At 43.5% G+C, this 26,037-nt stretch overlaps 2 protein-coding genes across 2 annotated transcripts in view; one reads left to right on the top strand and one right to left on the bottom strand.

Annotated features, from left to right (window-relative positions):
* Window positions 1–14,915: 14,915 nt before the first annotated feature.
* On the top strand, window positions 14,916–18,185 carry RTP3 (receptor transporter protein 3). The gene is made up of 2 exons (XM_036914266.2): window positions 14,916–15,070; window positions 17,553–18,185. The coding sequence occupies exons 1-2, from the start codon at window positions 14,916–14,918 to the stop codon at window positions 18,181–18,183; spliced, it is 786 nt and encodes a 261-aa protein (XP_036770161.2). The 3' UTR covers window positions 18,184–18,185.
* Window positions 18,083–26,037, bottom strand: part of LRRC2 (leucine rich repeat containing 2) — a 67,959-nt gene continuing 60,004 nt past the window's right edge. Inside the window, exon 9 of the mRNA XM_036914265.2 lies at window positions 18,083–25,085. Within this exon, the coding sequence (XP_036770160.1) occupies window positions 25,036–25,085 (50 nt within the window). The 3' untranslated portion in view covers window positions 18,083–25,035. The remainder of the gene's footprint in view (window positions 25,086–26,037) is intronic.

Genomic DNA, 26,037 nt, shown 5'->3' with positions numbered 1-26,037 from the left:
ATTTCCTTAGGTTCTAGTACAAGTGAGTGATCCCCTAAGCAACATGGAGTATGAGGTTGTGATTCCATTCTTCATATAAGTGGTGTCATACTATGTATATTTTCCAGCAACTTGAATTCTTTACTTAACACTGTGGTTGGGAGATATGTCCATGCTGATGTCTATAGCTCCAGTTTAGCAAGCTGTTTTCTGTAAAGAGCCTGATCATAAACATTTTAGGCTTTAAGAACCAAGAACCAAAATTCAGACTATTACGTAAGTACTTATGTAACAAGAGGAAAGACAAATTTCCACAAAACGTTTGCTGATGAAATTCAAAATATACTAACAATTGAATAATTTTTTTGTACTGTAGGTCTAGTAATGAAAAGACTGGAATTCTTTTTGAGGGATTAACATCAAAGATAATGGCCCCTATTTATTGCAAATATCCATCTTTATAAACCATTCTTCATTCTTGGGCTGTACAAAAATAGGTGAGGAACTAGATTTGTCTGCAGATGACCCTTCCTCTAATTCACTCATTTACGCTGCTGTATAGGATTCCATTGGATGACTAACAAAATTCATTTATTTATTCACAGGGTATTACATGGTATTTCTATATTGGTATTAAATAACATTTCTATAAATATTCTAGGTCATACCTGTGCATTACATGTGTGTTTATGTGGGTAGTATAGAACTGCTAAATAGCTGAATAGGGCATGTGGACCTTCAGTGCCAAACTGCTTTCCAAGATGGTTGTACTGATCTCTACTAGCTAAGCTCTGCCAGTTATATATGTATTCTTGTTGAGCTACATGCTTACAAATACTTGGTATTTCAGATATTTTGGGTTTTGCAAATCTGACTGCTATGTAATACTACCTCATTTTGACTTTAATTTTCATTTCTGGATCACAAGTGGGGTTGAATATCTTTTCAAGTATTTGTTGACCTTTCATATTTTCCTCCTGGAAATTGCTTATTCATACCTTTTGCCCATTTTTCTTTTGGGTTGTTTATATTTTTCTCATTGATTTGTAAAAGTTCTTCATGTATCAAACCTTCAAATACCTTGAAAATACCTTCTCCCATTTTGTGGCTTCTTTTTTTCCCATTTTCAAGAGTATCTTATGAGGGAAAAAGTTTAGTGAAATTATAACTCCTCTTTTTGTGTCTTGTTTAAATAAATACTTTGGAAAAATATGAAAAAGAATGATATTTTGCTTGTCATATTTAGGTTCCTAATCCACAGAAAATTAAGATAAGGATCTCACTTAGTTTATTAGCTAGCCTATTGTCCTGGAAAATTTCATTGATAGCTCCACCTTTTCCAAATAATCTTCAGTACTATCTTTCTCATATAATATATTTCTCATAGATGATATTTCTAGGGATGATTGGGTCTATTTCTGGGCTTTCTGTTCTATTTAATTAGGCACTTTGTGTTGTGCACACTGCCTTGATTACTGTAGTGCATTTTTAAAAAAACAAGTGTGACTATCCAGTAGTGCAAATTCCTGCCCCACCTTGACCTTCTTTAAAATCGTCTTGGTACATCCTCCACCTTGAAAAAGAAGCTGAAACTGCATTTTTGCAGTATCATCAAGACGTGGAAAGCAAGAAGGCAAGATCCTAGACTAAGGCCAAATTGCGCTTGTCCAGCGCAGGCCTTCAGTTCCCAATGGGGCCTCCTGCTGTGCAAAGGCAACTACATGGAGCAGGTGGGACTGGCACGCAGGTCCTGGCAGTGGTCCCCAGGTACCTGACCATGGAAATCCTGGAGCGGGTAGGCATCGCTGCCAGGACCACAAGAACATGTGTGTCATCCCTGGTGATACGCAACTAGCCATGAGACATGATAAAGAACTCAACAAGTTACTCAGGGGTGTCATCATTGCCCAGGGAGAAGTCTTGTCCAATATCCAGGCTGTCTTGTTGCCCAAGAAAATAGTCGCAAAGGCAAGAAAAAGTAATCAGGATATTTGACACCACTCCCCTACCCCCCCAGCCAAAAAGAAAAAGAAAAATAATTTGTCTTGGTTATTTTGGCCCATTCCTCTGTATTTTAGAATTTTAGAACTGAGCTGGTGAAGTTCCAGGAAAAGTCCTGTCAGTTTTGATGGAAATTGCACTGAGCTTTTAGATTCATTTGCAGAAAACTGGCACTTTTATATTGCATCATCTGGTCCATGCACAAGGTAGAGTTCTTTTTTTAGGAGAGATCCTTTTTAAATGCCTTTTATAAATTTATATCATTTTTCCATAAAATTCTTCAACATCTTTCATTAGATTTATTCTTAGGTCCATTAATTTTTTGTTATTGTTATTGCTGTTGTTAATGTTACTTAAAATTTTTTTTTGTTTTCTAATCATTTGTTGTTGGTGTATAGAAATGCACATAATTTTGATCTGTGCATCCTTTATCCAGAAGACTTGTTGAACTCAACAATTCTCACGGTTTAATCTCTTAATTCTTTCGGGAAATTTTTCTCCTATTTAAATAATCATATCGCCTGTGAATAACAGCAGTTTTTCTTTCTTCCTTTCCAATCCATATAACCATTTCTTCTACAACTTACTGAGCTTCCTGCGACCTCCATTACAACACTGAATAGATGTTCATGTGTTGAGTGATGGTACCTATGTACCCTTGTCTCATTTCTTATTTTAAAGGGTAAGTCTCTATTGTTTTGCATTGTAGAATGATTTTGCTGCAGGGTTTTATTAGATACTTCTGTCAAAGTAATTCCCTTCTATTCCTAATTTGCTAAGACGGGGTTTTTGTTTTTGTCTTACCTCTTACTGAATCTTACTGAATACTGTTTTTGGGTGTTTTCTCATCTATTTTGAAGAATATATATGTTAATATGGTAAATTATAATAATATACTTTTTGTTAAAACGTCCTTGAATGATTAGCATAAGTTCAACTTGGTCAAGACATATTTTAAAATGCATTGTTGGATTAACTTTGCAGGGATTTTTGTTGTGTGTGGAGCAGTTTTTTTTTGTTTTGTTTTGTTTTTGTATAAGTGCTTAGGTGACATAGCTTTAAATTTGTCTTCTTCGTCATTCTCTGAATTGAGGTTATATTGTACTAATAAAATGACTTACAAGAGTGAATTCCTTTACTATGACATGCAAAAAAAAATCATGTAAGATTGGATTATTTCTCCCTTGAATGCTTTGTAGAACCCACCTAGAACACAAACTGGATCACTTAACCTAGACCCAGTTTTTGTGGTTTACTGTAACAACCATAGGAATATTCAAACATTAAGTCCATTTTAGTGTTCTACAATCTGAGGAAGCTATCCATCTCCTCTAAGTTTTGTTTCATTATTTTGGGTAATACGTGTGTATTTTGTTTAAATTTGTTGTTATTACAACGATCTCCAAAGGAGAAGGATGAGACATACATCTGTCCCACATGTAACTGAAAAAGACCAATATGGAAAATATATATTTTTAATTCCAACAACGCAATGAAGAAAAGATAAATTACTCAATTATTAAAATGAGGAAAAGACTTGACCAAGTACTTCAGAAAGAAAATACACAAATGGTCAATAAACATTATGAAAAGATATTCAACTTTAACAGTAGTTGGGGAAACATAAATAGTGAGATATCTCTACATGACCCCTGGAAAGGTTAAATTTTAAAAGAATGACAGTTTGAGTAAAATTGTGGTATTTCCAAAATCTCTCACCTGGCCTTAGTGCATCTCCATATCAATAGGTATTTCCAAGGGGTGGAGAGAAGTCCAGCTCCATATCAGCAGGTGATTATAAGGGTTGGGGGAGCAGGGCATATCTGCACCAGAGAGGTTTGGTGGGGTCCCGTTTTGCAGCTGGGTCATGAAAGAAACGGGCAAACAGAAGTGGACAACTGCTTGTAACCAATAAATGGGTTTTTTCCACTTTATTTTCCCTTTGACTGATTTCAGCTTCAAAGATTATTTGCCCCAGGGCTGGAAACATATTTTCCCCCTGAAGTTACACCTGGATGTAGTCAGCATGACCTCTGAACCCAAAATCTGTCTTCATGTGTGTGATACTTGGCCAGGCTGCCCTAGAGATGGAGGGGAGATACCTGGAAACCCCTGTGGAGGGTGGGGAGGCCCCAGTGGCTGCAGCCATGGAGGGTGCGGCTTCACCCAGGAGCCCCTTATCCATGGGGCTTCCACTTGGGGAGCCCCTAGTGGGAAACTGGTCTACAGTAAAGCACCTCCTAGATAGGTGGGCCCTTGCCCAGAATTGGGAAGGGTGGAGACACCGGAAGCTGTGGAATTAGCCCTCTATGAGGTAGAAGGCTGCTTAGAGGCCCTGAGTGGCTGTGTGGCAGCCGGGATTTTGGGATGTTTGTTTCTTGAGACAATGAAAAGGCTCACTGAAGAGAGAGAGAGACTTCGGCAGGAGAAACACTTCAGCGTCACTTGGAGGAATTGGGCAATGACCTATGGGATTCCCTTAAGAGAGAGAGACAGGTGGTGCTCCTGGAAAATACATTAGCAGCAAGGCAGGACACAGCAGGAGAATCCATGGTGCAGGAAGTCATGGAGGAGGTGGGGTGGGTGGCGGAGCAGTGCCTCTGGCCCCAGAGATGGTAGGGGGGATGTCAGGGGAGTCTGAGGGGTGGGGCTGAGGGCAGAACTGCTGCAAGGCCACTGCCCGAAGCACCAGTTCCTCCTGTATTAAAGGCCCACCCAGTTGTAATTAAGAAAATAAAAATGCAACAACCATGGGCTCCTCAGGGGGAGGAGCAACTCCCTCCCAAGGTTGGGGAGCACTCTATGCCCCACCCCTATGCACAGGATGAGCTGGTGGACATCAGCATCTGGTTTCAGCAGAAGCTGTTGGAACTTTTGCCTACATGGCATTTGCATCTTTGGGATATGGGGTGGAAAACACTGTTGTGTAGGGTTCTGAAATAAGTAGACTGGCTTCCCTGATGACTCTCCCTTCCCTCTGGCAGCAGTTGCAAAGTGCCCATCACATCTCAGGGAATCAGGCACTTCTGGATTGACTGACAGCAGCCATCAGGGCAAATGGGCCTAATCAGGGTGATTTGCCATACTTATCCACTAGCTGGAAAATGTATGCAGAGCTCCAACAGGTGTTATGGGAGCTGGGCATGAAAAATATCATCTATAATATGGACCCCCAGGGCCCCAGTAGGAATTGTTCACCATAAGAATGAGAAATATGATGCTCCATACAGCTCCCCCATCTCTCTTTGGGTCCCTAGGGGCTATTCTTCTCCCCCACATAAGGCGACCCATAAGTGAGGCTACTTGTACTTTAGCAGATCTGGGGGATGTTGAAACAATAAGAGCATGAAAGTAAGTATGGGCTATGACTGAAAGGAGAGGTGCAAAAGGCCCTGTGAAGGTCTCAAGGACCCAGATGTGGGTTGATTTGATAAAAGCGGGGTAGTGAAAGAAAAACTGATGGGCAGCCCATTAGGATCTTAGAACTGTGGCACCAATTAAAGCCAGAGCAGCAGTTCTAGCAGCTGAGGTCCAGGATATGGAAACCAGAGGCAAAGCCCTATGTCCAACCAGTGTCCCTGCAAGACTTCCTGGGGGACAGTACTAAAGCTCTGCCTGGGCCCTCACCCCCACAGGAGGATGATTTGGCATTGCAGTTTGACTGAGGTGGGGTCAAGGCACCCACATTGGGGGACATGGTGGGGACCAGAGGCCACATGTAGAATTAGCAATTCATTGGTCCCCTGTGAATGTACAAGGTGTCCTGGTGCTGGTGGACACAGGAGCTGAGTGTTCTCTGATTCACTGCAACCCTGAGCATTTTCCCTGGCCCCCTGCTGTGATAGATAGCTATGGGGGTAAGGCAGTTAGAGTGAAGAAAGCCTAGATTCTATTGGGGATAGGGTGCTTACCCCCAAAGGAGTATACTGTGTACATTTCTCCCATCACTGAATATATTTTGGTTGTCGATATCCTACAGAGCCTGTGGTTACATACCACTGCCTGTAACCTCACACTGAGGGTATGTGTGGTAAAGGCAGTTCTGAGGGAACATGCTAAGCACCCACCTGTAGTTCTGCCTGTACCTTGGCAGGTGACAAATACTAAGCAGTATAAATTGCCTGGGGGATGCAAGAAAATTGGAGAAATTCTACAGGAGTTGGAGAAGGTGGGCATCATAAAGCCCACTCAGAGTCCTTTTAATTCCCTGGTGTGGCCAGTAAAAAAGCTGGATGGTTCCTGGCATATGACCATGGACTACAGGGAATTGAATAAAGTCACACCCCCTTTTCATGCTGCTGCCCCCTCTATAGCAGCCCTATGGACACACTCACTCATGAACTAGGGATGTATCATTATGTTGTGGAACTTGTTAATGCTTTCTTCTCTATTGACATGGCACAGTAAAGTCAGAAACAGTTTACCTTCACATGGGAAGGCCGGCAGTGGACATTCACTGTCCTTCCACAGGGATACCTCCACAGTCCCACCATCTGTCATGGACTTGTAGCCCAGGACTTGGCCACATGGAGGAAAATGCAAACGATACAGCTGTATCACTACATTGATGATGTCATGCTCACATCTGATTCTCTTGCAGGTTTAGAAGGGGCAGTTCCTAGACTGCTCCAACATCTACAGGAGAAAGAATGGGCTGTGAACAGCACCAAGGTTCAGGACCTGGTTTCTCTGTAAAGTTCTTGGGGGTTGACTAGTCAGGTAAAACTAAATTTATTTCAGAAGCAGTCATAGACAGGGTCCAGGCTTTCCCCACCCCTACCACTGTGGAAGTATTACAAGAGTTTTTGGGTCTTTAGGGCTACTGGAGAGTGTTTTTCTCACACTTGGCACAAATTCTGAAGTCCTTATACTGGTTGGTATGAAAGGGTGTCAGGTGGGACTGGGATGAAACATGTGCAGCTGTTTTTACTGCTGCTAAGCAAGCAATCAAGGCCATAAAGGCCTTGAGTGTAACTGATTCAACAAGGCCCTGTGAGCTAGATGTTCTTGGAGCTGAAGATGGTTATGGATGGGGTCTTTGGCAACAGCTTGAATGGACATGCCAACCTATTGGATTCTGGTCACAACTACGGAAAGGAGCAGAGGTCCAGTACACCTTGACAGAGAAGCAACTGGCTGCTGTGTACCATGCCTTGCTGGCTATAGAGCCCATCACTGAAACAGCTCCAACCAAGGCAATAACCACCTATCCCACCATGGGGTGGGTGCAAGACTGGGCCCAAAGTCCTCGGAGTGACATGGCACAGACCCCTGGCCAAATGAGGCACATATTTACAGCAGTGTATCATCCTCTCTACTTAAGTGGAGAACTCCAATGCTTATTGGGGCCAGTGGTGTATACCAGTGGAAAGCAGAAAGAACTTGCTTTTGAGCCATTGGTAGCCAAGAGTCCTTATCAAGCAGGAAAAGTCCCTATACTTGAAGATACTTGGTATATAGACATCTCCAGCTGTGTGCAGCCCCCAAAGTGGAGGGCTGTGGCTTTCCATCCTAAGACTGAGACAATATGGATGGCGGATGGAGAGAAGAAGAGCAGTCAATGGGCTGAGTTGCAGGCAGTATGGCTCGTGATCACTCAGGAGCCTTCCCCCATAGTTGTCTGCACTGACAGCTGGGCTGTCTATCGGGGCTTGACCCTGCGGCTACTGACATGGTACCATGCCAACTGGAGGGTTGGTCACTGGCCCCTTTGGGAGAAGAGTTGTGGCAAGACCTATGGGTCTCTGGTCAGACTAAGACAGTTACCGTATATTGCGTGACTGGCCGTTCGCCTTTGGCATCCCCAGGGAATGATGAAGCAGACACATTGGCCCAGGTGCAAAAGCCTGCCTCTGATGTATCCCAATGGTTACATCAGTGTTTGCTGCATGTGGGACAAAAGACAATGTGGGCTGTAGCCCATTGGTGGGGCTTGCCATTGACCTTTGAAGAAGTCAACAGAGCCCAGAAGGAGTGCCTCGTGTGCTCTAAGAGGGACTTACACTGAGTCCCAGGGCAACATGGGACAATAGTAAAGGGGCTGATACCCCTTGTGAGGTGGCAGATAGACTATATTGGGCCTCTGCCCATATCAGAGGTATATGGAATGCCATGACTTGTATGGACACAGTTACTGGACTGTTAGTTGCTTTTCCTGCACATCATGCAGATCAGCAAATGACCAAAAGGGGTCTAGAGCATCTTTTTGCAACCTGTGGCCAGATGCATGTGATTGAAAGAGATCAAGACATCCACTTTACAGGACATGCATTACTAGAATAGGTGCAGCAATTATGAATAAAGTGGAAGTTTCCTACACCATATAACCCTACCAGGGCAGGCATGATAGAGATGTACATTGGTTTTTTGAAATCTGGCCTGAAGTCGGAAACTAAGTCTACAGGGCTAGTTAGTTCACTTATGGACAGTGCTATGGTGTTTGAATGAGAAGCCCCAAAAAGCAGCCTTGAGCCCTGTGAACATGCTAACACACATTGCTGCCTCTCCTCTCCTATACAACCTGTATGTGCAAACAAAAGAGGAGTTATTGAAGCCATGATATGGCCAGCAGAGCAACGCCCTGCTACCAGCCCCTACGGCATTAAACCCTGTAGACTCTGTCAAGTGGATGTGACCCTGGACATTTTGACATATGGATCAGTGCTGGCTGGCCCTTCTGGCACCTTGGGGAAAAGGCCTGGAAGCTGGCCTCCTGTGTGTCCTAGAGTAACAGCAGAGTGGCCCCCAAAGATAATGGTAATGTACCCAAAATATCCAGGAGGTAAGAGCATCTTATGGGGAAATTTTGTTTTATCTTTATAACAGTGCATGTACCTCTCATAGCCCTATATATTGACCCATCTGTAACTCCCACAAGGAGTGGGTTTCTCCCACTTTATTTCTCCCTTTGACTGATTTCAGCTTCAAAGGTTATTTGCCCCAGGCTGGGAACATATTTTTGCCCCCAGAGTTACACAATATACTCATAAACTTTAAAAGCTGGAATATCTACTGAAGGCTAACATATGCACACCCTATGGCCAAGCATTTCTACTTTCATTTATGTAATTGTTAGGTAGAAAGATAGATATGAGCAGCTGGGGAAGGGGAAGAAAGGTTCAAGGAAAAAACTGCCAAGCTCAGGGGGTTCCACTTGAAGACAACAAATGCTTTGCAGGGACATAGCTTCCTTGCCTATTGGGACCAGACCAAACTGGTCCCAAGCAGATCACAATGTACAGACACAATCAAAGAAAACTAAGAAACGCCCAAACCATGCCACATCATAATCTCATTAAAATAAAATTGTGGTTTTGCTCACCCCACTTTCACCCCCTCCCCTACCCCTACCCCTCCCAGCACCTCTACCCACTGTGCCACGACCCCACCCCACACCCCACACCCCCTCCACCCCACTGCCACTGCCACCATGGGCTTTTCTGTGTTCATTCTGGAAAAGGACATGAACACTGAGAGGGATGGCTTTATAAATGGACCTATCAATCAAATGACCTCATTTTGTCAATCAAAGAGATACCTTCTAGCCAGCATGTAATAAAAAGGCCTCCCACCTAAAGGATCAGGGCCTTTGTCTACCTTGACTCTGGCCCACTTCTCCCTTGGAGTGTATTCAAATAAAACTTTCACTCTGCTTTTCTGTTGTGTCTCTGCCTTTCAATTCTTTGTTTTGGCAGAGACAAGAACTGAGGAGAGCAAACTTAACCCATAACATACTCAACAAAAAGGCAAATGAAGCTACAAAAAATAAAATGCCTCAGTATATGCATAGTACCGTTACTCATTAATAAGCAAAAACTGAGAATATCTCACATGGGCAAGTAGTATAGATAAACACATTTCAGGTCTCATTGAAATATGAGATTATTGAAATGAAATATGCAGGATTGGGAATCCATAAATTACTGCAGCATGGTACAAGATGGATGAATCTCACATACATGCTATTGAGTAAAAGAAGTGTTAAATGATAGACCAAGGCACATTACAATTTTCAAGAGTTTATTTTGAGCACATACACCAATTCGAATCAACAACACCAAACCAAAAGTGGTTTGATATGTCCTACCAACAGGAGCTAAGGGATAGGTTTTTATAGAGAAGATGCAGAGGTTAAGCGAGAAAATTATTTGATTGCCTATAGCTTAAGCATTTGACTTATTCGGGAAAGCTTAGTTGGCTGCTCATGTTTGGTTGTTCTTAAGTTTCATTTTCTCGGATTCCAGTGCATTGACTCTGGTTTAGGTTTCAGTTTGCTTATGTAAGATGCAAAGACTTCAGAGCCAACTCAGTCTAAAGGCCTCTTTGTTTAATTAGTTAAGCAGAAGTGTCAACCTTAAAAATAAACTAGCCAGTTATTTTGGTAGCAAAATGAGTTTATTCAGTAATAGCAGAGCAATTGCAATTCCAGACATGCAAGTTATTCCACAGGCAAGTCCTAAGAGACAAAGGGAAAGTCAGCTTTTATGAGGTTTTAGAAGAAAATTGGAGAGTGTTATTTTGAACAGCAGTTCATGGGAAAAGAACAAGAGTTCAAGGTTTCTCAGTGGCTGCAAGTGGTGGTTAATGTGTTGTCCCTGGGGCAAGGAGAGATCTCCCTTCTTCTTCCTTAAAGATGTCATATCTGAAAAATGTCCTCCTTATTAAGACAATTCTTTTCTTCCCTCTTCCTGCTGGCTATGCAAGCTGCAATCACTGGTATGTGTATAAGGAGCCTCACTTCAGGGCTTTCTGACTCCCTTTAAATGAGATTTCCTTTCTTTATATTCAAGGAAGCAGGACACAAAAAATCACATATAGTTTGATTCTATTTATGTAATATTTTTAAAAGACAAAATTAAAACAGAGTTCATACACAAATAGCAATTATTACACCAAAGTTAGAGTGACCACTTCTAGAGAAAAGGAGAGAGTTTTGATGGGAATGGTCGCTTGTGGGGGAGCTTCTAGAATGATGACAAATTTCTATTTTTTTAACTTGATGATATTTACACAAGCATTGCAACCCACTACATCCTCCTTGAGAAGTAAAATATCTTATTTCTTGAATCATCCTCCTCTTCCCAGTCTGGACACAATGAAGTGCCCCAACACTGAGCCCTGGGGCCTCATTTCTCCATGTCAGCACTCACCCCAGAGAAAACCTCCATCTCCATGGCTTTAAAGACCGTTCATACCCCAGTGCTTTCCACAGCTGTGCCTTCAATCTTCCCTTAACTCAGATTCATATATCCCACCTCCTGCTTAATATCTCACTTGGGTATTTAGTTTACAGTATAATGAGTCATAAGAAATACATGTATTTGGTCATCCAAATGACCAAATATATTTATTTCCCAGGTTTATGTGGTCTTCATCCACAGCTCCTGAAAACACTGCAGGGTCTTAAAAGTGAAATGGGTGTCTTGTCACATTAATGAGAGACTGTTTGGCCCCACCCCAGGGCCAGGGGCTGGAGGTTCGATCAGCCACTGGCCAATGACTACGCAAGGAAGCCCTCACAAAACCCATGGGAAGAGCTTATCACTCTCTTGGGTCCCTCTTCTCTGTAGAGAGAGCCCTTGGGGACCCAGAAAGCCTCCCAAACACACTAAAGTAGCAAATACTGAGCCATTGCCCCTCAGGGAAATACAGTTAGGTTCCTGTGAGCCTCTGACAACATTTGGTCAACTGATCGATATACACCCTAATGTTGTTTTTGTTTATAAAGACACCTTATTTAGCATATTTTGTTTATTTATTAACATTGAGCCCATGGCCAGCAGCCCTATAACTCACGCCTGAATGAAGCCCATCTAACATATGCATTTTTCCATAAGGAGCATCACACCAGCTTGTACCTAGTGCACAAGAAAGCCCTTCAGCCCTGCACTTGGGGGCCACCTTAAAAAGGGAAATCACCACCCCCACCAAAAAGCCCAAAGTTCAGACAACGTGGCACCAACAGGCCATGGAAAGGACACTTGTTTACAGCACGAGGGCTGAAACGGGAAGGCAGAGCGTGGCCTTGCTCGGTCTCAGCTGGGCACGTGTGCACCAGGTGACTCCAGTCGTCACTGTCTGGACATCCCCCGAGCTTTCAAGATGGCCTCCCAGCAGCAGACCCGGGGCCCAGCCCAGTGTTCAGGAAGAATGACAGCTAGTGTCCAGGGTGAACCCTGACCCTTTTAAAGGGAGACTGGCCTCTGGGTTAGAAGCTGAGATGGTTGTGAGGAGAGACATGCTGCAGCTGTTGCCCACGAGTAACAGACCCTTGCCAGGCAAGAGGCAGAGACGCGGGCTTGTGTTTATGAGTTCACATATCTGTTTCCAGAGCGGATGGGTCAGAGTGTTCCAAATGAGGTGCTGGAAATTGTTTTTGTTGAGTTGAGAGACCAGCCTTGACTTCCAGGCCCTTCTCTGCACCAGGCATGCCTAGCATCCTTCCGCATAAAGGCTTCCACATGGAAGGTGCCATTCTACCGTCAAAAAGCCCCAGTGTCTTGCCTGCTGTCACACAGCTGGTCAGAGCTCCAGACCAAAGACCCCCTGCCTTGCAGCCCAGACCCTCTCCCACACACACTTACCCCTTTCACAAATCATTTGAATCTGCTCTGCATTTGAGAACAGGTTAGGGGAGTACAGAGAAAGAAGTTGAAAAAAAAGAAAAGTCCAAGAGAAAAATTTATTAAGAGGGCCCCCCAAACCTAGTTAATTCATGATCTGAGCAAAGTAATGTAGAGAAACAAAACTGGAGGAGGCAGAGGACAGATTGCGCAGTTTGGGCCCTGGTGAAGGTGCTGAACTGTGCCGGTGCAGCCCGGAGGCAAGGACATTGAATGCTCCACCCCACCTCACCCCCAGGCAAGCTGCCACATTTGTCCCCCAAGACTCCTTTCCTTTTCTTCCTCCCTCCCCTTTCTCTCTCCCAACCACTTTAGCCAGTCCTCTCCTCTCCTCCCAGAGCCCTCTACCGTCCCTGCGGCCCACTGCTCAGACTGACAGCATCTAACCCAGCAGGTGGATTTGACTAGGCAGCCCCCGGACTGATCCCTGCAAAACGAGACTGTAAGCCTTTTGATTTGGCCACAGCGCTGCAGAAGGAAGTGCCTCCTCTGGCTCTGGGTCTGTCTCCCTTTGGGCTGCTGATCAGGGTCTTCCCAGGTTTTCCTTCCCCTCAGCCACCCGGTGTGGTCTCCACCATAACCAGGCATTAGAATGACTTGGGGAGCTTTTGAGAAATGCTGATGCCTGGATCAACTCTATGAGAATGCCTTGGCATCCTCTGCCCCCAACCCAGAAACCTAGAATTCTCTGGAAAATCTGGTAAATGATGTTACTCATGATAGTTCTAGGGAAGACATTCAGCCTATGTTAATTTAAATGTGACAAGCTTTCTCACATGCTCTTAATATCAAATATTTTTATCATTTAAGAACACAGAGTTCTTCAGTTACAGTATTCCTACTAGAGCAAGAGGCTTAAAGGTAACCTTTCCATGATGCCAGAAACACTTGTTATCTGGTATCTTTCAAGATTTCCTTACACAATTAATTTCAAGGGTGGTTTTAAGGAAACAGAACTGGCTATGGCGTTTTCACATGAGATGTCACACCAGACCAGAAAGTAAGACAGTCTTTGTTTAAATAGTCTCTGGTCCCCACTGTATCTGAACTAGTTCTGTAGCACCAAGGAGCATTTGCGTCTGCTCAGCCGTAGGCTGGGGGAGGGATGGCCTCCCTGGCCGCTGAGCTCTCTTTCTGGAGCAGTGGTTAGGACGGGAGGTGGAATGCGGAGCAGGCATCATGGAGGCCCTAGAACGTGAAGGGTAGCAGGAGCTGTGGGAAGGCAACCACCCTGGGCAGGGCTTGGAGGGCAGGGGCCTTCGGGGACAGCATGAAGGGAGGGAGAGTGGCTTAGGGTGCAAGGGAGGCTGCAGGTTTGGGGGTTGAAGAGCTTGGCAAGGCTGAGGCTGGGAGAATGCAGGGGTGGCCTGCGAAGCGTCTGAATGCCATGCCAGGCAGCACTATGCAGGAGGAGTCCTTGCCTCTGGAAAGACCCAGCGGGCCAGCCAGCTGAGACAGGCTGGAGGAGTGGTAGAGGGAGGGACTCTCCTCTTGGGAGGGCGCAGAGGCGCAGGTCAGTGCCAGGCTGGCTGTAGATGGGCCGTGATACAAACACCGGGATCGTGTCCGCCTTCCCCGGGCCACGGCCTGCTTCAGCTCCCACCCCAATCTGCCCCTGCTCCTCTCCCCTTCCTCCTTCTCAAGCCTCTGCTGGAGGAAGGGAGAGACAGTGGAGCACCTTGGGCTGTGGCCACTGGCCTCTCATCCATGTAGGGGCCTCATAGCCTCATCTCCTGGGCACGTGGACTGCATCAGCTTTGGTTTCTAAGGGTGAGAGACTGGGTTTGGGAGTCACCTTGGACTCACAGTGTCTTTGAGACACGGTCCTGCACAGACTGGGCTGCAGCAAGGAAGAAAGAGCAACAGGCAGGGACACAGTGACCCCACGAAGCCCACGATGGCCACATCCTTCTTCGTTCGTCTCTCTCTCCTCACCAGCTCAGCAGTCCAATTGATAAGGATTTTCAAATGTTAAAACTAGAAAGGACAATTGCAGCCTCTCTCCACCATTTGCAAGGGCTTCATCACTAAAAGGATGTGCTCTCAATTAAAGGTAGAGCCACGCTGAGATCCATTCCTCCTGATGTGCAGTCCAGAGATCTCCTTAGACAGTATTTTTATTGATGAAATCCCGTGTCTTTGGGAATTCCCTGTGCAGCCTAGCTCTGGTCTCTGACCTTGGAGCCAGACCTAACTGATCTTTGTCTTGGGGCAAAGATCTGGTCCTCAGGCCCAGACCAGGTACACAAAGGGAGAACGGGTCTGAGCTTTACTCTCTAAAGTGGGAGCAGGCAGCTCACCGCAGCAGCAGCGATGTGTCAGGACATGAAGGTGTGGAAGCAAGTGTTTCAGGAATTAATTCAGGAGCTAAAACCGTGGCACAAATGGACCCTGACACTAGACAAAGGCCTTCTTCCCAACGTCCTGAAGCCAGAATGGGCACAATACCAGCAGTGGGTCTTTGCCAGGTAAGTGAGGGAATGGAAAGGCACGTTTCTGGAATACATTTCCAGAAAATCCTAGCTTGTTTCTTACTGTGTATACTTGTTACTTTCATTGTTTCATTCCATGCTTGCAAACTGAAGATTACAGGAGGTGAGGTTCCTATCATCTAAGAAGTTTTAGCTTCAGTAAAGGTGTTTTTTCCTTATTATAACAAATCCCCAAACAATACCAGGATGGGCACTGCTGTGGGCTCAGGCCTAGATGCAGATAAATGAGGCTGCAAGGAGTAAGGGCAGGAGCGGTGAGCAGAGGGGAGAAATGGCAGCTATTTCCGTCAGCCACAGGAGAGCTGGATGCACAAGGCTTGGCGCATGTGCTCCTGCCTCGGGACATGCTGAGTCCACCATGAGAAAGAAGCCCTGGGCACTGAGGACACCCCTCAGGGAGAGGGCAGAGGATGGGGGAGCTGAGCAACACACAGCAGGCTTGCCCTCTCTACTCTGAGCTGATGGAATCTTTCAAATATAGAACCCTTGCTAGTCATCCAAAGTCCCACCCTCTCTTTTCCAAGTGAGAAAGCAGGTTCCCAGGGATGGGGGTGGGGTTGCCCACAGCACAGAGGGTGGGGGCCTGGGACTCTAACCCGGGGACCATGACAGGGGCTTGCAGCCGCCCACTGCCCCCTCTCTGGGAGGGGCTCTAGGCGGAAGAAGCAGGTGTCTCCTCTCCTTGCCATCTGTGGTCTTCCTGGGCCAGGAGCACCTGAGCAAAATCTCAGCTCCTTTTTCCAGGAGAACTTTGAACTCTGAGTTGACACACAGCAGAGCAGTGTGACCCAGAGAGAGGGCAGGCAACTGTCGGCCAGGAGAACAGGGCCCAGGCCCCGTTGCACCACCCACTCTGCGTGACCTCCAGCAAGGCCATCTCGCTCAGGGTACTCAGAGCCTCTTGGCATCTTTCCTCCACGTTCACGTCCACCCTGTGGAGTGAGGCCAGGACCCAGATTCTGGAGGGAAGCCTTGACTGACTCATTCTTCCCAGTTCACTGCCCCAGACTTCAGGGCCCGTGCATCAAGCCAGGCAAGCCTAAACTTGGTTGCTATAACTAATAAGCCCTGAAATATTGGTGGTTTATCTAACACAGGACTCCCAAGGTTGGTGAGGTGGAGAGAGCTGGAGCGTTTTCCAAGGGCTTCTGTGCCATGTTTGGAAGTAGCATGTTTCACTTCTGTCCACATCCCATTGGCGAACTGTTCACATTGCCTCAAACTAACTGCAAGGGGGCTGGGAAATGGAGGAGGTGCATTTAGTGGACATTAAATGCAGCCTCTGCCCCTCCCATAATTCCTATCCTGGGTGCAGCCATAGGCTTCCCTGCCCTCTTCCCTTCTCTCCATCCCTTCCTGACACGTATCTGTCCAAATATCTGGGCTCAGATAAATACCCTCCCCCCTGCTGAGAAGAGGCATCATTGTCTTGGGTCCTGAGGCCAGAGTGACACAGAACGTGAAGATTTCCAGGCTATTGTGAGGAGTGAATTGGGTCGCAGGGGGATGAAATGAGAGATTACTATGATCTCCCTGTAATACCGGCAGAACAGGGCCGTGCAATGTGCTTCCCTAGGACACTGGACCTTTTAGGGTCCCCCTCTCTGACCTGTGGGTCTATGACTTACTGTCTTAGTCCTTTCAGGCTCCTATAAAAAAAGAATACCACAGACTCGGCAGCTTATGAACAAGAGAAATGTACTGCTCACAGCTCTGGAGGCTGAAAGTCTGAGATCAGAATGCCAGCTGGTTGCATGAAAGCCTTCTTCTGGGTTACAGACTTCTCACTGTATCCTTGCGTGGTAGAAGGAGCTAGGGAGCTCTGTGGGGTCTTTTCACAAAGGCACTAATCTTATTCATGAGGGCTCCACCCTCATGACTTGATCACCTTCCGAAGGCCCCACTTGCTGACACTATCACCTTTGGGGGTTAGGATTCCCACATGGTAATCTGGGAGGGACCCAAACATTCAGACAGCAGCATTTATCTACACCCACGTATATGCATTTGTGGATTTCAGTTCATGTTCTTGGGTTGATTTAATGGGCCTCCTGTAACTTCTGCCCCACTTTGATCCATACTTGAATAAGCCTTGGTTTGGGGTCAGGAGTCTGGAGTTCTGGTCCTGCCTCTGACACCCACTGAGTCTCTGGGCATGACAAGTTCCCAGAACATACCTGTCTCTAAGACACTCACGTTGCATTAGGAAAGGCCCAAGACCCCTTCTGGCTCTGATGGCTTGTGATTTGCTGTTTCTGTGGTAGATGGCTGTGGGTTTAGGGCACGTTGGTGACACAATGGAGACAGGAGTGAGGGGCTCAGTGACCTCCTCCCTCACTAACCCGTGACCCCAGTCAAAGTGGGCCCCGTGTTGTCGGCCGCCCCTTCCTCCCTGTGGCACAGCCCCCAGTTCGGCCATACGGAGCCGAGCTGAGGCTCTTACCCTCTGTCTCCACAGGTTCCAGTGCTCCTTGTGCTCTCGCAGCTGGACCTCTGCCCAAGTTCAGGTCCTTTTCCACATGCACTGGAGTGAGAGGGAACGCAGGGGCCAGGTGAAGATGAGGGTCTTTGCCCAGAGATGTCGGAAGTGCTTCCAGGCTCCGTTTGAGGCTCCCGAGTTCATAGAAGAGAACATCCCAAGGATCCTGAACAACCTGGTGCTCCGAATTCTGAAGAAATGCTACAGAGAAAGATTTAAGTTCAAGGAGGAGATTCCTACCATCAAGGAAATCTCTCTTGAGGGGCCACACGACAGTGACAACTGCGAGGCGTGCCTGGAGGGTTTCTGTGCCCAGCGCGAGTTAGGTCCAGGCACGCGGCCCCCAGCAAACCCGTCACCTCCCCCGATATGCTCACCTTCCATCGCGGTTGCCGCTCCTGTGCCTTCCCCCAAAATGAGCAGCTCCACAGCAGACGCCCGGACGGGGGAAACCAGGGTAAAGAAAGAGAAGGTATTACCCAGCCCCTGCTCTTCTGAGCCCATGCAGGCTGCCAGGTTACCCACTTGCTGGAACCCGAGAGCAGACACCCGCACCTGGGTGGAGACCATAGTCCAGGTCCCTTCCTCAGATGAGGCCTCTCTTCCCTAGTCAGCCCAAAGTCAGCCTGACTCTGCATTAAGACCTAAATGCAAGATCTTAAGCATTTGCTGCTCTTCCATCATTCTAATCATTGTCGTGGTGATTATTGTACTACATACTATATAAGCCTCAAAACCACATGCCAAGTTTAAAAAGTCAGACACACAAAGTCATACATTGTATGATCCAATTGAACAGAATAGGCAAACCCAGAGACAGGAAGTAGATTGGTGGCTACCAGAAACTGGGGGGAAAGGAAAAATGAGTATTTAATCTATATAGGGTTTTCTTGGGGAAAGGTGATGAGAATGTTTTAGAACAAGATAGAGGTGGTGGTCGCACAACGCTGTGAATGCTCTAACTGCTCTTTATTGTTCACTTCAAATGGTTAGTTTGTGTGAATTTTAGTGATTAATTTAATGTGAACTGAACCTCACTTAAAAAAAAGAAAGACTTACAGCACTAAATTATGTTTTCTACCTTTATCTTGCATCTACCTACCACTTCAGCATTTTACTAAAAAATAATAATAATAATAAGGGAGAAATGTGGGATTCACATATAAATCATGTATAAAAATCAAACGAATAACCATATCTGACTTGATTGTTTATAGTTCATGATACGTGATCAAAACCGAAAGTTTCTGTGATATGACTGCCCTTGCACTGTTCACCATGTAAGAACTTATTCACTATGTAAGACCTTGTTCAGCATGTAAGAATTTGTTTGTTATGCTTCAGAAGATTGGAGACTGTTGAGATATAGGCTTAGGGTTGATTAATGACTGTGCATTGAGTCCCCTATACAGAATTTTATTGTTGTTAACAACCATTTGATCAATAAATATGAGAGATGCCCTCTCAAAAAAAAAAAAATAATGGGCAGCATGGCATTTTATAAAGGAAAGTATAATATTTGTAGCAATTAAGGAGATACAAATTAAAGCAATTTCAAGGTGCAGTTATATTTCTATTAAGTTCTCAAAATAAAACTTAAACACAGCATGTTGGCTTTCTGGGTTCATATAATTTATATATCTCTTATGATACTTAAAATATGGTATGTTCTTCTTTCTAGAGTTAAAAGTCACAATTAAAAAAAAAATGAACCAACAAAATTACCTACATACATTAAATCTGCATTTTCCTTTTAGGAATATTCACCCAGGAAAGTGTTCCTCAAGAGGAAATTTTAAAGTAAATTAGGCAAAGTGTTTATGGCCTCAGAACCTCTATAAAAAAATCAGAAATGAACTAAATGTTCAACAAAAATATCATTTCTGTGCAAAGTATATAAGGTTAACATAATGGAATGCTGTATATATTTAAAATGTTAAATGTGTACCCCTTCTCCAAAGATGGAAATGTTTACAGGAAATGCTAATCGGTGTGGGACACAAGTTAGTATAGACCCAATGATGTTCAATCATTTACAAATCAATGTAAGTATTACAATGCTTGCATGTATTTTGAAGACAATCGAATAATCCAAGGTCAATACTGAAATGCCCACCAGTTTGTATAATTTCCTAGTGGCAAATACTGATGTTATTGTGTATAAAAACTTGAATTTCCTATTAAATGTATTTTGCTCAAATTGTCTTACATATAAAAAAAAAAAAAGAAAGACCACTGCAGTTTCATCCATTCTGAGGTGGACAACTGAGATGGAAGCCTACAGAACTATTTGGAATCTCATGAAGCCTGTGGGCCTGCTTGCCAGAAAATTTTGCACAGACCCTTGAGGTGCGTCTGTGGAGGCATTTGCAGTGGAAAGCAGCAGGCTGAAACCTTTGTTCTAGCGCAGTGGTCTTCACGGCAGGGGGACAGCCGCTGAGAGTTGAGGCCTGACCCTCCACCAAGGTGGGGGAGAGGGCCTTAAAACCCCATTCATTTTTCCTTTTCCTTTTCTATTTCTCATCACATGTTTTATGATGTATGTTAATATTTTCACAGGATGGTATAATGATATAATATAGAAATAAATAAGTAAATATCCCTCTAGAGTGCATGCCCAGGTTCTCACTGAGTGGGTTGCATCATCGAAGGGGGAACGCCCCTGCTCTGAAGGAACATGGGTGGAAGTCTATGTGGATTCTCACCAGGATTCTAAAATCAAGTAGCTTTTTAAAAGGTTTCTGCTCAGATTAATGTGAATACTTTTAAGATTCATTCTCACATCTTTTTTATCTAGAAATATGAATCCTTATGTTTATGTGGCTAAAATTAAAGCAATAGTTGTTGACTGCGAACACATCTTCTCACTTGCTCCCCACCCTCCCCCATCCACCTGCCACTCCCTGTAGACCGTGACCATTAAGCACAGGGCTGGCCAGTTCGAGCCCAGCCACTCCCTCTGGGGCAATCTGTAAATGTTTCATTTTAGGAATTGAAACTCTATATCCATTAAACAACTCCCCTTTCCCCCTCCCTCTAGGCCCTGCTAACCCATTCTTCTCTCAGTTTCTAGAAATTGACTACTTCAAATAACTCATTTATGTGAAATTATATGGTATTTGTCTTCTTGTCGCCAGCTTAAAAGTGACAACACTTTTCCTAATTTCTCTCTTTCCACTATCTCCCACCCTACTTGTCAGTGGCAGTATTTGCTAGCAAATGAATTTTGATCATGATCAAAATTTGATGACAAATACTGCCATCTGTATGAATCAGGAATGAACCAGAATTATGACAGGAAAATCTAGAATCAAGTAAGTATTTTAAGAAAGTCAGTAAGGTCTGTGGAATTTTTGTAGTAGATAATGTTTTTAAAAGAAAATTATATAGAATTACACATTATGGGAGACTAAGAAAATATTGTTAATGTAGCTTTGGAAAACAGACTAATAAAATAAACACATCAATAATAGGCTGGTTTTAGGTGTCAGTAGGACTCCCAAGTGACTTCTAGAGAAGGAGAAACAAAAACTGGGGGACAATATTAAACGTCAGAGCTGGCATAAGAAAACTAAGAATCATCTAGAAATTAAAACTAAATCTTCATTTACAAAAAAGAAAAATTACCCTCACTAAAATGATAAAATACTAAGTCTTGTCTCAGTCAAATAGAAGACAGTCTTTGGGTGAAAATATAATTCATTCTAAGCCAGTGGAATACATATGTCAGCAAGTAATACAGGCATTTCCTACACCAATCTGACAGCTGAGGAACCACAAGAAGAGGGAGCCTAAAGAATCAGTCATCTCTTCCAGCTCCTTGCATGATGCTCATCCTACTCTTTACAGGACAAACATCTTGGGTGTCGGCATTGTACATACTGCAGAAGGCAGCTGAAGAGAGATATTTGCACATTTCAAGTTTGTATAAATAGCAAGTACTTCTGACTTGGCAGTACTGAAATAACATCTCTGGAAGATAATAAACTTCACAGTGAGTTTTAATCACATTGCCTCCCCAAAATGTTAAGTCTATTATTCCCAAGACTAGTGTTTGCTGAGACCTTTGGGAGGCTCTGGAGAGGTATTAGTGGAACAAAGTTCTGTACGCTGCCTCCAGCTCTGATGTTTTTGTCTCTCTGTTTTTTGCTTCTCTTGCACATGAATCCAGAGAAGGCAATTCATAAAAGTCACAAAGGACTCTCCAGCTACAAAGCACACTTTTCAGGAAAACCATGACATTGGCAAAACGGTAGAACCAATTAAACTGAAATGAATAAATGACCTTTTCAAATCTCCCCCTTTAATTCTTAAATCTCTTTTGCTTTGGTCCTTCCTCCACAGACATGAGAGAGCAGCAGAATTTAAGGGAACTACATGAAGCCCCATTTGGAATCCATAATAACTGGGAGAAAAATAAACATGTTCATCACAGCCTTAGTCCCGGGTGGCGTCAGAGAGGAATCTTAATGAGACCAAGAGCACAAAGAGTCCTAGCCAGTGGCTCTGGAGGGCACCATGCAGTCTAGAAAGCCACACTGCAAGGTAAACTGCCTCCACCTACCTCCTAATTGCCCAAGAGGAGTCTGGCAGGACTTAGCTGAGGGTTTATGAATGTCCATTTCCCATGCCTTCTCTTCCATGTACCATGGGTAACCGAAGCAGGCATGTATGTTTCTGGCAGTTACCCAAAAGTGGGAAAGTACTACATAGAGTCACATCTAATAGCTGATGTTTTTGTTGAGGACAGGAGTATGAACATCTTTTGAATATATGTATACATCAACACTGTTGTAGATTTAAGGTCCGAAGTTTTAGAAATAAATCCAAAATCCATACCATAAAATAAGCATTTCAACCTATATACACCACAAAACAATACCCCAAAGTATTGAAGTTTCCTTCCCATTCAGAAGTAGGGAGATGCGTTGAAGCAGGAAAGAACAGAAAGGGACAAACTCACTGATTTCCAGAGCTGCCTGTTCACACTCATCATTAAGTGACCCTAATCTCGTGTTTGGCAGGCATGCCAAATGGTCATTCTAGAAAGCTGGAGTCAAGAAATCTGGTGTGGATCTTGCTATCAATTAAAACATACTACTCAATGAGTTCACCTAAGTGTTTCTGCTCTTTTACTCCCAACACATGAAAAATGAGTAAAATAATAAGCTTTAAGGACCAAAACATTTTTCTTCTAAGAATTATATTTTATTCTTTCACTCATATTTCTTTAATGTTCATACATATATTCCATGATGCAAACTACTTCTCCAAATCATTTATTAGTCCACATGCATCATGTAAAATTTTCAAAATCTATGGTATTTCCACTAAGATGCATACTGTACTTCAGAATCTACATTTTTACATTTATATAAATAAATAGTATCTCTACAATCATCATATTCAAACAATATATTTGTTTGGGGATATGTAACATGAAATAATTATATATCAATGCAGTACTTTTTCATTTATTAATATGTAACACAAAGGCAAGGTTTTTGCACAAAAGACTGATTTAATTGAAATAAATTTTATGTAAGGTATGGACAGTCAATTTGTGTGAAAACCCTCAATCACCCTTTTCAGATATATTTTCCATTTGGCTATATATAACATATACCTTGGCATGAAACAGAATTCCAGTCATTGAAGTAGTACAACTAATAAATTTGAATTATATTTTTAAGGAGTTAAAAATAAAGATACAATTGTTTGAAGTTCCATTAGAGTGATTTCTTGCATTCCCACTCTTTTTACCTCTTCACCACTTCTCAGTTCGCTTTTAAATTGAAAGAAACCCCTACTAAAGCATTACCGTGTGCTTTAGAATGCTCTGCCTGTTTTATGTTTGTTGTGGATAAAATATTTGAAATTATCATTAAGCCAAACAAGACAAAATATTTGGGTATCAATAGTAACCCCTCTGGGGATGGACTTGTTCTTCAGATAAGAGAAAATAAAAATCACCCTTCATGTCTAGCCCAGATTAACTTATCAAAAACCTAACTCACTAGATCTGTGCTGCCCAATATGGTAGCCACCTATGGTTATATGTGAATTTAATTAAAAATTTAGTTCTTCAGTCACACCAGTCTTTGAGTGCTCAAGAAACACATGTGTCTTGCGGTTCCTACACTGGACGGCACAGATATAGAACAGTTGCATCACTGCAGAAGGGCCTACCGGACAGCACTGGGTTAGACCCTAGAGGAGTCAATACATATATTAAATATACATGAATAGATGCATTTTTCCTTCTTAGTCACAGAGGCTACTTATTTTTAATTGAAGTGTGGTTGACATACAGTATTATATTAGTTTCAGGTGTACCACAAAGTGATTCAACCTTTATATACATTACAAAATGCTCACCACAATAAGCATAGTTACCAAAAGCTACTTGTTTAAGCTTATCTTCAACTCACTCACAATCTTATTTATTTTAGTCCAAGATAATGGTATAAAAATAGATATCTGTATAATTTCTCCAGATCATATGATGTGATATAAGAGTCCAAAGCCCTGTAATGAATCCCATCTTTGCAAAGGTAAAACACAGTCTTGTGAGCTCCCTCTGCACCCCAGTGCCTTGGCCAGGGCAGAGTTGTCCTGTGGCACTGCAAGGAAGCCTTGCTAGGCACCCCTCATCAGCGTGGACTGGTCATCCCTATAACCCTAAATGGCCACCTTAGAGGACGTCACTGAGGGCCCTGCCTCTGTTCCTTGCTCTGAGGTGGGTCCCAGGACTTCTGAGGAGCCCAGTCAGGGCAGGACAACCAAACCTGCAGGCCATGCGAGGCTCCCCATGACCAGCCAGCTCCACACGCCCTCCACGAAGGCTACCCATGCACCAACTGTGTGTCCTGAGCCCAAAGCAGGGGCCCACAGTCCAGCCCTTCTTCCTACCGTCAAAGCCCAGATTATACCTAAAGTCTCTCCTGACAGTCTGCACTTGCAAAATATCATTGAGGACATATGAAAATAGCAGTTTGCATAAACCCAAGACTGTTCTCAGTAAAAAAAAAAAATTATGCATTAAAAACTCTTACAGAATAATAAAGTCTCATTTAACTAGACCACTATAAATGCTCTTTCCACAACCCCTTAATTTCTAGGTTCCTAAAAACAATGCAATCAACTTCAGAATTTGGTCTTTAAGTTATAGTTTTAAAAAATAACACATTTTATAAAACATTAAATGTGCATTATTTGGAAAAAAGTGTATGCAAGTGATCCTTCAAATATCAATATATAAACCCATTTATCAATTTTCCAGTCTACAGGGAGAGGTATTCATAAATTTGAAATTTGAAAATCATTTTTCCTAACAACTATGCTCATGGTTTCTAGACTTTGTCCTTAAGCACAAATCATATTCCTCTGTGACATGACCTACAACACGAAGATGTACAGCTTCACAGGATAGGGAGATTCTGCAGTCTTCTGATGAATGGTATCAAAGCTGAAGGCTAAAAGATACTTTGGTGGTATAGCTGGGAACAGATTCTGTAACAACAGAAAACAATATATGCAACCACTCCCCATTTTATTATGTCAATACACAAATTATTGCCACTTCATATTTTAAGTATAGAGATAAATGCATTTATCACCATTAAATCAGTCATCACAAATGTGTAGTCATGCTTTAGAAACATTTAGACTTAAGATACAATAATAAAAAATTATTAACTCTCATTCTTTTGCAACCTTTCCAAACAACTCACACGGCTACATCAGAATGTTGGAAACTGTATGACCCTAAAATAATAAAAGCTGATGAAATAGAAGGACTTGGGACTGTAATAGATACCAGATAGAAAAGAATACAGTTTATAAGGGAAGTTCAAGCTACTCCTAAAGCAAGCACAATCTTAGTGTACCTTTTCTCAGTCTTGTTCTTCCCACTTATCACTGCCCGCTCTCTCTTTACAGCCAAATGTTGTCAAAGGATGGTTCTCCAGGTGTACCAAAGGCATCTGCATCACCTGGGAACTTGTTAGAAATGCACATTCCCAGGCAATCCCCTGACCTAATGCATCAAAAACTTTGCCAACTGGGCTTGCTGGTGATTCTATGTGTGTGTGTGTGTGTACATGTATATGTTTACTGAAGTGTATCTGACATAATATAATACTTTCAGGTGTCCAATCCAGTGATTCAACATTTATACACATTACAAAATGCTCACCACAGTAAGTGTAGTTGCCATCTGTCACCACACAAAGTTATTATAATGTTATTGACTATATTCCCCATGCTATACCTTTCAACCTTGTGACTTATTTTTTTATAACAGGAAGTTTGTACCACTTTATTCCTGCCACCCTGTTCACCCATCCCCTGCCCTCCTCCCCTATGGCAACCACCAGTTTGTTGTCTGTGTTTATGAGTCTGTTTCTGGGTTTGAGTTTGTTTGCTTGCTTGTTCATTTGTTTTGTTCTTTAGATTCCACATA

This window comes from Manis pentadactyla, chromosome 1 (assembly GCF_030020395.1).
Source record: "Manis pentadactyla isolate mManPen7 chromosome 1, mManPen7.hap1, whole genome shotgun sequence".
NCBI classification, from domain to species: domain Eukaryota; kingdom Metazoa; phylum Chordata; class Mammalia; order Pholidota; family Manidae; genus Manis; species Manis pentadactyla.
This window is presented reverse-complemented; position numbering and strand designations above follow the sequence as displayed.

Excerpts from the sequence above, each read along its gene's own strand:
- RTP3 (XM_036914266.2), top strand. The coding sequence starts at position 14,916 with ATGTGTCAGGACATGAAGGTGTGGAAGCAAGTGTTTCAGGAATTAATT. Across the intron at positions 15,071-17,552 it reads CAGCAGTGGGTCTTTGCCAG|GTTCCAGTGCTCCTTGTGCT; the intron begins GTAAGTGAGGGA and ends CTGTCTCCACAG.